Source organism: Orcinus orca, chromosome 13 (genome assembly GCF_937001465.1).
Source record: "Orcinus orca chromosome 13, mOrcOrc1.1, whole genome shotgun sequence".
Taxonomy (NCBI): Eukaryota; Metazoa; Chordata; class Mammalia; order Artiodactyla; family Delphinidae; genus Orcinus; species Orcinus orca.
The window spans coordinates 10,561,914-10,574,726 of NC_064571.1; the positions used below are offsets into that span (position 1 = coordinate 10,561,914).

The 12,813-nt window shown below is 53.6% G+C and overlaps 2 protein-coding genes across 12 annotated transcripts in view; both read left to right on the forward strand.

Annotated features, from left to right (window-relative positions):
- The window catches only part of ACOXL (acyl-CoA oxidase like), a 371,113-nt gene extending 369,534 nt beyond the window's left edge, over positions 1-1,579 (forward strand). Inside the window, 2 exon segments of the mRNA XM_033401938.2 lie at positions 651-712; positions 714-1,579. Coding sequence (XP_033257829.1) covers positions 651-712; positions 714-837 — 186 coding nt within the window. The 3' untranslated portion in view covers positions 838-1,579.
- Positions 1,580-3,876: 2,297 nt separating this feature from the next.
- BCL2L11 (BCL2 like 11) overlaps positions 3,877-12,813 on the forward strand; it is a 45,882-nt gene continuing 36,945 nt past the window's right edge. For 2 of the 11 annotated variants that reach the window (XM_049695710.1, XM_033401943.2), the window contains exons 1-2: positions 5,486-5,886; positions 6,833-7,227. In XM_049695710.1, coding sequence (XP_049551667.1) covers positions 5,624-5,886; positions 6,833-7,227 — 658 coding nt within the window. In that variant the 5' untranslated portion in view covers positions 5,486-5,623. Of the gene's footprint in view, positions 4,148-4,686; positions 4,972-5,485; positions 6,480-6,832; positions 7,228-9,027; positions 9,347-12,813 lie in introns of those variants that run through there. The other 9 variants (XM_033401945.2, XM_033401948.2, XM_033401942.2 and 6 more) reach the window with 9 other exon arrangements.

Consider the following 12,813-nt stretch of genomic DNA (forward strand, 5'->3'; position numbering starts at 1 on the left):
TGTGCTAATTTCCCACAGGTAGATTTCCCACAGCAGCCAGGTGGAAGGCACACAAGGGTGCCAGTGCCTGGTCTTGGTCCCCCAGGCCCGCTGTGCTGGTGTTTCAGGAACCATGGCCTGCTGCCAGCCATGGGTGAGAGGTGCTAGTCCCGAGAGAACTGGGGCAGGTCTCCTCTGGTTCACCTGTTCTGATGCTCTTCCCGTTCAGTTGCCTCTGTACGCCAGAGGGTGGCACCCCAGGCACTCCAGAGGTGGAATGGAGGAAAAGGGAAAGAACTGGAGGAGAGGTGGGGGGAAGGGGATCGGAGGGGAGCGAAGGGGTGGAGAGAGAAGGGCTGGAAAGGGGCAAGTTGATAAATTGTCTGATTTTGGTCTCCGGCTGCCAGCTAACTTGGAGCCCACCCCTACCCCTTCACGGAATAAGCGGGCTTCTGCCAGACGAAGTGTCAGAGTTAGGAATTTCTAAGATGAAAAAGGCTTGTGACGGTGACCAACAGCCTCTACCCTCCTGGGTCCCAGGAAATCGGAAGGGAAACTAGTGTCAGCGGCTGCTCGGTGTGCCGGGGCTTCGGGGGTGGGCGTCAAGCCGCTGGCACCAAACCGCTACGAGTGAGCACATCTGACCCGTCCCTTTGTGTCGTGTTTTGCAGTTGCTCTATTTGTGCAACTCACGGAAGGATGATGCCCTGAGGGTGATCTCCGCCTTTAACATTCCACGCACCAATCGCTGGAATCGCCAACCCGATGGCCTCCTGGGCCTTCTACCCAGCACCGCAGCATCCCCTGGCCCGGGAAGGAGCGCGGTCTCCGCGGCCCAAGCTGGGAGCCAACTTATAGCGGGGGTGGCGGGAAGGGTGGTGGCCCGCCGGCAGCTGTCAGAACGCTTCTCAGACGCCTGGAGCTGGGACCCGAGGCCGGCTGGCACGTGCTGGGCCGCGGCCCTCAGGGATTTTGGTCGTGCAGTGGGGGGCCCGCTGAGCCTGGCGAGGCGCACTAAGGCTGTTGGGAAAGGGAGCCAGGTGGCAGCCCCGAGAGTGTGGCGTTTTATCGTCTCCTTGTAACCACGACTGGCCGGGCCATGCCCTCTGCCGCCTAAGTCACCAGATCCCCCTAGACAGAGTGGGCTCCCCTTCCAGGGCGCTCCAGAACTGGTTGCCACCAAAGGCCTCCCGCTGTCAGTGGTGACTCAGATTCCCAGTGATTTGGGAAGACTGTTGTGTTGGGTGGAAAGAAATAAAACTATGAAAATCAAACACCCGCCGGCAAAGTTTCAGTCCAGCAAGTGATGCTTTTCCAGCCCCCTCGGGGCTGGAAATACACGAGAGGGGAGAGGGAAGTGTGAGCCTGGAGTTTTGCTCTGGGCAAAGCACGAACCGGGGCTCGTCCCTCCAGGGCAGGCAGCTCCCGGAAGACAAAGCGCAGAAAACGTTTTGACCGAATGAATGTGTAATCTATTCTTGAGACGAGCAAAGAGACAGATAAAGTTGAATAAAGATATTAAGCGTTAGGAAGGCTCCCGCTGCTTGCAGAGGACGGAGAGGTGGAGCAGGGCAATACACTGCAGTTAAGCTGGTTTCGGAACTTGGAGAGACCACGCCGGCGACGCCTGTGGTTCCAGCGAGGGCCGTAGATGTCGCCCGACTTCATTCTTGCTTTCAGTCCAAGCCATCCTCCGTTCTCCCTCTCCACATCTCGTGGAGGAGGCAGGAGGGGACATCGCTCTGCTTGTGTCTGCAAAGGCGACATCCAGGACCGGGAGCGGAGACCTAACGCCCACCCGCCCTTCTCTAGACTCGGACTCTGCAGGAGAGAGCGGAAAGGGCTCGTGGTCACCCGATGCCAGGCGCTTGGACGAAGCTCCCCAGCACAGTCTGGGTTGCACGAACTGCCGCCTCCGCCTCCGAGCCGACCTCCTGCTTGTGCCCCAAATAAGAGTATTTAGACGGTTGCTTTCCCCGACTCCTTTTTTTTTTAGTGTTTACAGGGTCACTAGAGCAGACGACGCGGGGGCGGCGGAGCTGCACAGAAGCAGAAGACAACCATCAGGGTTTTTTCTGTGTGGTTCTTTTCCGGTCCCTGTCTGCGTCGTCCAACTCCACGGAGAGCGCGGAGCACTCGGGCGCGCGGCGGGTTTGGGGCTCCTCTCCCGCACAGCAGGTTGGTCCGTTTTCCCCGGGCGCCACGATAGGCGGTTAAGGCGCAGAGTTTGCCTGTGGCCGCCACCTGTAACACTTACGGGAGATCCAGATGCGGGTATTGTAGACCTCTCGCCTCTGCGTCTACTTCGCCACATCCACACCCGCGTCCTTTCCCTCCTGCAGCGAAATCCCCGGGGTGGAGCGCGTTCTCAAGCCCCTCCAGAAACCCTTGGCCTCCTTCACCTCGCTAAGGACTCTCTCGGGAGGATGCGCGGAGAAGACTTTGACCTGGGGCTGTGTTGCCACGCTGACGTTCCGTATCTGCTTACAAAACATAAAAATTGACCAAGGTGGCCAGACGGCGGGACAACTCCTCACTGTCTTGCTTCTCTGCACCGAGGCACCCTTCTGGGGTGCAGGTTAGGGAGGCCCCTAAATTGAGTCTGTAGTCCATCTAGCCTGGTCTCTCCCGCGGCAGGATGTTCCATCTCCCAAGCGATTTGCCCCCCACTACTCCGCTGCGGGCCTCTCAAAACCAGGGGAGCCCAGAGAAGGGCAGAAGTGGGAATACAGGATGCGCATTTAAATGTCAGATAGGGGTGCGGACCTAGAGGAGGACCAGGGTGTTCACGGATTTTGGTCTTCCGGGGAAGGAGCGGGAGTGGGGCCTTCGGACACCAAGGAAAAGGGGAAGGGGACTCGCAGGGAGGAAGGGTGGGAGGTACTCTCCCTACTGCTCTGCACGGCGCCGTCCGAAGCCCTCGGCGCTGTCTTCTCTGGCCGTAACACGCCTAGGGACGGCTCCTGGACGGTTCTCTGCGAGCCCAACAAATCTGGAGTATCCCAGCCAAGTGGCGGCACCATCCTCGCTCCCACCTGGAGGCCACGACTCTTCTCAGTCCTTTTTTCTTAAAATGATTTTTTTTTTTTAGTTCTTTTTTCATTTCCCTATTTCACCTGCTCTGCGCTCACTCGCTTCCCGCCTCGCACCAGGGCTGCGGAAAAAACGCCTCCGAGGATCGCTCCTGGCCCTTTTCTCAACTCTCCACCAAAGGCTATGCCTCTTACCGGGGAGGTTCGGCGCGGGAGAAAAACTAGGTGGCCCTGCGGGGTGGCTTAGAGAGGGCGCCTAAAAAGTACCGCGTGAGGCGAGGGCGAGGAAGATGAGCAACCTGCGGATGGGGGTCCCACGCGGACCCCCGGAATCTGGAAGGGGGGAGACCTCAGAGACCCCCTGCTCACCCTTGGACCCGCGCGTTCCCGAGGACCCACCCAGTCCTGGCGCCTGCCCCAGGGCGGCCGAGAGAACTCCCGAGGCAGAGCCTGGGCTCAGGGGCGCCTCCTGAGGCTTTCCGCTGGCGGCAGCGGCCGGGCCTGGCTCCGAGTGTGCCCGGAGCACCCCCTCTGTTCCACGCGCACGCCGTGGCCACCACTGGATTGCCGGGGGGGTGCGGGGGGGTTGGCGGCGGGGAAGAGAGGAGAGGGCACACTTTGGGGTGGGGGATGGGTGCGCACAGAGCAGTCTGCAGCCCAAGTCACTCCAGTAAACACGCCCGGCAGGGGCAGGGACGGCGGCGCGCGCAGCTGGGAACCCAGCAGGGACACCCCCGCCTTTACCTGTCCGTGCCTGCAAGCGCCGGCGGCCGCGGCGCCGCGGGGGCGGGGCTTGCCAGCCCGCGCGCCGGGCGGGACTTAGCGGGGGCGGGGCCCGCGGTGATTGGGCGCGAGCGCGGGGCCTCCAGCATGAGCTGGGGAGCAAAGCCGCGCAGGTTTCATTTCGCTCCGCGCAGCCTCCAGGTTTCGCGCTTGCAGGAGCGCTGCGTCCCTCGTCGCCGCCGCCGTCACCAGATTCTCTCAGCCTCCCTGAGCGCCCTGCCCTCTGAGGCCAGCATCGCCTCAGACTGCTGGATTCGCCTCGCTCCCGCCGCCGCCGCCACCGCCTCGGTGCCCTTCCCCTGGCTCTAGTCCCCCCGATGTCTGACTCTGACTCTCGGACCGAGAAACGCAAGGTAAATACTTCCGAATCCCGGGAAGCAGGCCGGGTACTGGTGGAAGATTGGCGCGGGAGCCAGCACGGCGCCACCTCCAGCCCGCTTCCCGCGCACGTGCAGGCAGAGGCGCGCGTCCCCGTCCGGCTTGTGGCGCGGCAGGAGGCGGTCACCAGTGAGGGTCGAGTTCCCTCCCCAGGCAGGTACTCTTTGGGGCGGGGTCGTCCGCCCCGAGGCTGCGAGCAGTTAGTCGAAGTACGGCTTGGGCGGGGATGCGGCACGCGGGGGTGGTGAAGCGTCTCCGGGCCGGTTGGGAGAGGCAGCGCGTGCTCTCCGCACTGGCCCGGGAGCTGGGGGCCGCCGCGCAGGACTGGGCTGCGCGCCCAGCCGTGAAGTCTCGCCGCCGCCCGCCCGCCCCGGCGGCGCACGAGTAGCTGCCGCGAGGTACGAGCCGGACTCGCGTCTCGGCTTTTCTCGGGCGCGGGCCCGCTGTGAAGGATTTATGGAACAGTAATGGTGATTAAACTGACGGGACTTGGCTTTTCCTTTTACTCGTTCAGGCCGACGTTTTGGGCAACTGCTGCGTTCGTCCTTTCTCTCGGACGTGTCTGGGGGTCCTGTCCGGTGTGCGGGTGCCCTGCGGACGATGCAAGACGCACGGTCCACAGACAGCAAGAGACAGAGGGCCTCCTCCGACCGCTGGGGCCACGCGATGGACCAGCCGCTGGCTGTAGAACCTGCCCGGACCGTGGGGCCAGACCGTCTTAGCGATTCGGGCGTGCCCGAGCGCAGTGCTGGCTGGCAGTGCCGTGCCCTCGGGGGCCTGTTACTCGGGGTTGGCGCAGGTAGTGGAAGGCCCGCCGGACACCGGGGATGGGGCTATGGATGTGTTCCTTGTCTGCGGTGGTCACGGGTGCGCGCGGAAATGCGCGTCGGTGGCCAGGGGTAGCCGCTCAGATTTGGTGCGTGTCCCGTGGCGCACGGGGAGAAAGAGGGAGGAAGTTGGAGGAGGATGGGGGCTACAGCTGGGGAGGGGGTGACCTTTAGGGTCCGCATCTTAGCGGGCCTGGGCGGGGGTCGGCTGCTGGGACTGGAGTCTGAGGCCGGCCGTGCGGGTCCTGTTTTGTCTCCAGGTGACTGGCTACTGGGGGCGGCGGGAGCTGCGGAGGCGCGCGCGGCGCCCGGACTGGCGGAGGGGCGGGGCGGGGTAGCCTGGGCAGCCTCCGGCCTCGAGGCCGCGGAAACCTTCGCCGCGGCTCTCGCCGCAGCGACGGCCGGAGCCGCGTTCGGAGGCGAGTTTGTCAACAATCGCCTGGCCTTTGGCGGCCTGTCGGGCAGGCGCCGCCCCCGCCGCCGCAGGCGATTGGCTGTGGCGCGGAGCGACCGCACGAGGGCCAATTGGGAGCGCGGGCACCCGGCGCCAGCGGCGCGGGGAGGTCGGCGGTGCCGGCGGCGGCGGGCGCAGTGCGCGAGGGGAGGAGCGGGAGGAGGCGGAGGATGTTCCCGGCGGCTGCGGCCGGGGTAGCGCGTACCGGAGACGCGGCGTGCGGAGCCCTCAGCTGCCCGGCGGAGCGCGGCAGCGGACGGGCGGCGAGTTGCAGGCTCTCCGCTGCCCCGGGCGCTCCGACCGCGAGTCCCGGGCTTTGTCTCCCGGGCCGCCTTCGTGTTGACGGTCAGGGGGCTCCGGGTCGGCGAAGGGCGCGGGCTGGGCGCCGCCGGGCCCCGGCCCGGACGCGACGCTCGGAAGGGAGGGGGCGGACGTGAGTTTCGGCCTGATTGACTTCGGAGGGGAGAGTCTATGGGGTACAGGAGCCGCGCGCCCCGATGCCGCCCAGCGTGCGGAGTTACTTGTAGACTTTGCAGGGGTCGCCAGGGGACGGCTTTGGGGACCCCCTCCTATTTGGAGGTGTGCACCTAACAGTGCGGGTGTACCTCGGAGAAGTTCCGGCGAGTTCGGTGTGGCGCGCTGCCCCCCCCCCCCGCCCCCGCAGCCGGAGGAGGGGCGCGCGAGCCGGGAGCGGGAGGGACCTCGGGCGGGCGGAGAGCCGGAGCCCGGCTGGGCCGAGCCGCGCTGAGTTACAAACTCTATTGTGACGCACTTACTACGACTGACGGCCCTTGCCAAACCTTCCCCAGACTTGCTGTCCTCAGCACTTTCGGCAGAACAATGGGGCCGGAGCGGGGAACGCGGCCAGCCGCCTGCAATCGCTGCATCTGCGCCCGCTCCTGGGCTCCAGCGGTGTATCTGATCCCGGGAAATCAGAGCCCGCTGGGAGTTTCTGACTTAACTCTAGTCGGGCCTGAGCAAAGAGCACATGTGAATAGATCTCAAACAAGCAGCCTCTCCTAAAACGTGTGTGTGTGTGTGTGTGTGTGTGTGTGTGTGTGTGTGTGGTGTTAGAGCACTAGTTCCACTAGTAATTGACATTGTTGCTGTGTTTTGTTTGGTGGTAGGGAGTTTAGTCCCTCCAACCCACCTCACCCCCCCCCCCAAACAAAGATAATGCTACCTTTGTTATGCAGGTTATTTTTACTATTATTTGGAAGAGCGTATGGAAAACTATTGCTGTATAAGCAATGACAGTATTAAAGTGTTGGGCATTAATTCTAAGGATTTTTCATGAATAGGTGAAAGTCTGCCCATTTAGGTATTCATTGTAATTATCGTTTTGCTTAAGATAACCCTAGTTTTAATTTTCCTTGCAGAAAAAAAGACCAAATGGCAAAGCAACCTTCCGATGTAAGTTCTGAGTGTGACAGAGAAGGTGGACAATTGCAGCCTGCCGAAAGGCCTCCTCAGCTCAGGCCTGGGGCCCCCATCTCTCTACAGACAGAGCGGCAAGGTAATCCCGAAGGAGAAGGGGACCGCTGCCCCCAAGGCAGCCCACAGGGCCCACTGGCCCCACCGGCCAGTCCCGGCCCTTTCGCTACCAGATCCCCGCTTTTCATCTTCGTGAGAAGATCTTCCCTGCTGTCTCGATCCTCCAGTGGGTATTTCTCTTTTGACACAGACAGGAGCCCGGCACCCATGAGTTGTGACAAATCAACACAAACCCCAAGTCCTCCTTGCCAGGCCTTCAACCATTATCTCAGTGCGATGGGTAAGCAATGCCCGGGGGAGCGGCAGTGCACGTGTGGTTGCTTGAGTCTCTGTCCAGAGACTGTGTGTAGCATTTGAAGCCCCCTTTGAGAATCCTTTTACAGATATAGTCCATGTTTTGTTGGGAATGACGCATACGTCAAATAAAACATCCAACCAACATTTAAAAAACACGTTACCAAGTTCTGTGGCAGCGATGAGTTGAGGTCCAAGCATCAGCCTATTGACAGTATATCTCGAACCCCTGGTGCCTTCATTAAAGTATCCAACTGTGGCATGTTGTCCTAACCCCTAAGATTTCCTCATTAATGACATTCTACTTGAAAGGGACTCAATCAGTTAACGGCAGATAGAGTAATAATCTAACCAAGAGTGTGGAAGAAGGGATGAGAGAAGTGAATCGTTTTCAAAAATGACATTTTAAGGAGATGAAATAGTTCATATCAGCATTGCCACCATAGAACCATGAAAATATTTTGTTTTCTACTCAGATTCCTGTTTGGGCTTATTTTGTTCGCTTGGAGGGTTTGGACATAGTACTAATGAGATTAGATTGTGGGTCTTTATTTCAGGGATTAAAGACAGTTTCAGAATCTGAAGGAGGAGTGGCAAACATAAGTGCCCAGAAAAATCTGGCAATCCCATCGGTGAGGGAACTGACCTGGTGGGGATTATGGCGGCTTGGAGAGCGTTTGCCCTTGTCCATTTTGCTCCCAGTTGGGGCTGTGAGGGTGTGTGGTCTCAAGGTGGTAGGTTTTCCTATAGGGCCAGATAATCCGAGAATGCAGATTTCGATGCCACATCTCCTGATGCTTTGGCAACTTGTTTAGAACTTTGAAAGCACTGTGTAAGCCAAATAAAAACATCTGCGGGCTTGATTTGACCTGTGAGCCTCCAAGGTATGGCTTTGAGTATGCAGAGTGCTTACCACCCTGATCAAGGGGTGAGTGTGTCGGTTCAAATCGCTGTTCCCCAGTAGTGGAAAAGGTTCATGTCTTGATCAGGATTTATTAGAATCTCATTTACAGTTTGTTCAGATGAGCCCTTCTGCGTTAAAGAGATACAAGTAGGTTGGCGGCATTTCCAATTAAGAAATCCAGCATAGATTCTATTAAAATGTGGGTGACACCATGCCAAAGGCTAACTAAAACAAAAGCATCAGAGTAGCCACGTAACTGCTGGAACACATGACAAATCTTACTTTTGCAAATACCGTAGACTTCAGTCTTCATAATCTTCAGTTCAGTAAACCGTGCAGGTCCGTCCCCATGTTGCAGAGTTCGCGAGACTCTCAGGACCTCGGTCATTTGTCAGAGGTTGGGCACACCTCGGAAGTGGCAGACAAATGACAAAAATACCAGCAGCTATACACGTTGGCTGCGTGTCTCCTGCTAAATGCTTTCTTAGGACCCCTCCTTCGGGAAGGGAGCTGGAAGTGTTATTACTGCTGTTACTTTAGTTATTGCTTATTGCTACTCCTGAGCTCATTTTAGCCTTATGAGGTCTTGGTGCTGGCATATACGTTTCTGCCCTTGAAAATGCTCTTGACTATATGAGGACTTGCGAGTAAACGAGTTACTAAATGAATTAATGGGGCCTTATGGTGTGCGTGTTTAAAACCCCATGTATTTTAAGGATCCTCTGGAAGCCATTATAGTTTTTCAGTGCAGACCCCTTTATCAGGTGGCTTAGGGCATGGAAATAGTTTCTCCTTCCCTGAAATATTCCTTCCTTAACCAGGAATAGTGAGTGAGGTAGTGTTTTGTTTTCTTTCTTTTTTTTTTTTTTTTTTTTTTAATAGGGATAGGCATGAATGCTTTTTTTTGGTGACGTGCCGTTTAGCAAGCAAATTATAAGGTAAGCACTGTTACTTGAGATGACAGATGTAGAGCTTTAGAGAGATCACAATCTAAATTATTAAGCAAAGTTATGGTTTTATCTGTGAGGTGTAAAGTAATGGATCCCGAGGTGTAATTTTATAGTATTAACTACATTCCCGTAGATTGGTGTGAGAACTTAGAGTTTAATGCATAGGATTAAATGATAAGTTCTGAGGGGTTTGTCTGAAGTGAATGCACCAAGGTAAGTTTTCAGTATTAAGTTCTTGTGAGATTTGTTTGGGTGGGGTGGGGGGAGGAGGTGGGATGGGGGGAGGGAGGAATTGCTGGTGGGAGGAGGGGATTTAGATGTGAGTGTGTTAAATTAAAGAATAAAATTTGCACCCTTTGTAGTCTGTAACTTTTTTCCCTGGCTATTCTTAAAATAGTTCAGTGCCCAGCGACCCCTGAAATACGCTGAGTTGGTAACTTTGGGTTCTCTAAACATAGCCGTGTTTAGTACTCCTTACTCAGCCATGTCCATTAAGATCTTCAGTGAAGCTTTTGATAATTTACTGCAAAATACATTTTTTTCACAAAGAAGTCATTATATTGGTTTCAACCAGTGCAGCACAAATGTGAGGTTACAGAGAGGTCCTCCTTAGGGCTTCCTTTAGCCACAGAGCAGTTTTCTGCTGAGTGACTTGGGGTGGAGAGCATGTATGTGGCAGTTTTGTTCTTGTACTTTGTTCTACTGAGAAAGTAAACTCTTGTCTGGGATGTACAGCAGTTGGGTGTTTGCACTAGAAACGTCTTCCTCTTCTCCTCCCTGTCTTCAATTTTTCTGAAGGTATATTCAAAGAATGCTATATTCAGCTGTGAGAGAGACAGTTTTTTCACTTTCACCAAATTTTATTCTCTTTATACTCTGGGAGGATTAACTTGACAAATGCCCTCCTACTCAGTGAAGAGCTGATTATTCGAATCAGAATCACCAGCAGAGGTATTGGTTTGCCGAGTGCCTTTTCTGGTGAGTGTGCTTATTCTCTGTGTATCTTTAATATAAATGTGTACTAAATTCTGTACAAATTCGTGCTTTGAAGATGTACTCAAAGCAATTGCACATCAGAGCTGAGAAAGGTCAGGATATAGGTGAATGCTAGTTACTAACAACTCTCATACGTCATTTTGGTAAATGACTTAAACTTTCTACTTGTTCCCTGGCACATCAGAAATCACGGGTGGGAGCTAATTGCATTGTTCTTCGCGTCCATCCCTCAGCATCTTGTGCCTGCTTTAGCTGGTTACCAGCCCCTCTTTTAAGCTGTGAGCTCTCGGAGTAGGGTCGGAGGGAGGGGCATGATGTCCTGCAGGTCCTGGGGAGATGTTCAGCATCGTTTGAGCTTTGCCCTTTCCATAGAGCTGACCGAGGACAAATAAGATTTCCCAAAAGGGGGAGATTGGGATTGACATGTATACACTAATATGTTTAAAATAGATAACTGATAAGAACCTGCTGTATAAGATAAATAAGTAAATTTAAAAATAAATAAATTAATTAAAATGTGAAAAAAATAAAAAATAAAGATTTCCCAAAAGGTTTTGCAAGAAGACGACCCTGCCAACACCTGTCAAAAAAAAGTTTTGTTACTTGGATCCAGCTATAAGGTTTGTCAGGTAGGGGTGACAGGTACGGTCGAGCCCAGCACAGTCCCGGTAGGGAAACCACACGTGAGTATTAGCACTCGAAATGGGACTAGTCCAAACTGAGATGTGCAGTCAGTGTCAATACACACTGGAGTCTGAAGACTTCGCATATAAAAAAGAACGTAAAATATCTCAGTCATTTTTATATTAATTGTATGCTGAGATTTTTGAATATGGGGGTTAAATTATATATATATATATTTCGTGTATGTGTGTGTGTGTGTGGTAAACACAAAATTTACCATCGTAACTGTTTCTAACTGTACCCTTTAGTCGTGTTGAGTATCTTCACATCTTCCAGTTCTCAGAACTTTTTCGTCCTGCAAAACTGAAGTTCAGTAACCAGTAAAGCACCTCTGCATTTTTCTCTCCCACCCAGGTCTTAGCAGCCACCATTCTGCCGTCTATCTCTGCGATTTTGATGACTCTAACTAGGTACCTCATGACTGGAGTCGCGCAGTATTTGGCTTTTTCTGACTAGCTTATCTCACTTAGCATAATGTCCTCAAGGGTCATCTCTGCTAAAGCACGTGAAGCAGATTTCCTTCCTTTTTAAGGCTGAATAATATTCTGTCGTATGTATAGACCACATTTTCTTCGTCCATTCATCTGTTGATGGGTATTTGGGTTGCTTTCATCTCTTGGCTATTGTGAGTAATGCTGCTGTGAACATGGATGTACATATGTCTCTTTGAGCTCTTGCTTTCAGTTCTTTCAGATGTGTACCCAGAAGTGGGATGACTGGATCATATGATAGAAGTATTTTTAATTTTTTGAGGAACCTCCATACTGTTTTCCACAGTGGCTGCACTAATTTACATTCCCACCAACAGTATCCCTTTTCTTCCCATCCTCAGCAGCATTTGTTATCTCTTATCTTTTTGGTACTAGCCATTTTACCAGGTGTGAGGTGATAACTCATTGTGGTTTAGGTTTGCAGCTCCCTAATCAGTCACGTGGAGCATCTTTTCCTATATATGTTGGCCATTAAGTTTGTTTTGAGATGAATTTGACTGGTTTCTTTTTACTTTTTTTAAGTGTGGCTACTAGAAAATTTTCAAATTAGATTTGCCACTGGCGTTCTGTATTAGCAGAGTGGTTGGGTTGGCCTGGCAGATGGCGGAGCTGGACCGGGCTTTGTGCTTTAGCAAGCCAGACCTGATTCTTCCACTCAAAGCACATCGTGTCCGTGGAACTTATTCCTTTGGTTGCTTTTGTTGACTTAGATGTTGCTTTTGTTGAATTACCCTAATCTTGTGAGCATCTTAAACATCAAGTGAGCCTTGTAGATCTGTCCTCCAGGCAAATAGGACTGTCCGTTTAGTTTCACCTCTTTAAACTCTGTGGTACGTGCAGGCTTTGGATAGGTGGAAGGCGGAGTGGTTTGGTTCCTCGGGCACCTCAGGGTGCCCTGGAGCCTGGTGACAGAGATAGGATCTTCTCTCCTGAAGACCTGGTTCTGGCCTTCAGACCCCCCAGGGTCACTCGTTCGGACAACAAGAGAAACAAATTCACTTTGTATGTCCTGTGTGGGGAGAGAAAGTGACGAAAGAGAGGGAAAATTTTCTTTACTGGTTCCAAACAAAATTTAGTAATTGATAGCTGTCTAGACATTTTAAAGTTTTACATCTTTAAAAGGACTTTATTGTGAGCTAATTATAGTTTGACATGCAGTTGTAAGAAATAACCCAGAGAGGACCTATGTGTGTGTCCTTTACCCAGTTTCTCACAATGGCAGCACCTGGTTTAAATAGTACAGTATCATAGCCAGCACATGACCTTGATAGACTCCAGCTGCCTTATGCAGATTTCACCAATTTCACATGCATTCCATTTGTGTGTGTGAGAGTGTATTTACTTCTGTGCAATTTCATCAGATGTGTAGGTTTGTGTGACCACCAGCACAGTCAAGATCCAGAACAGTTCCATCCCAAGGGTTCTCTTGCTACCTTTGTATATCACAGCCAACTCCCTCCTGTCCCCTAACCCCTGACAGCCACTAATCCGTGCTGCATATCTATACTTCTGTTCTTCCGAGTATGCTGTAGAGTCAAACTATACGT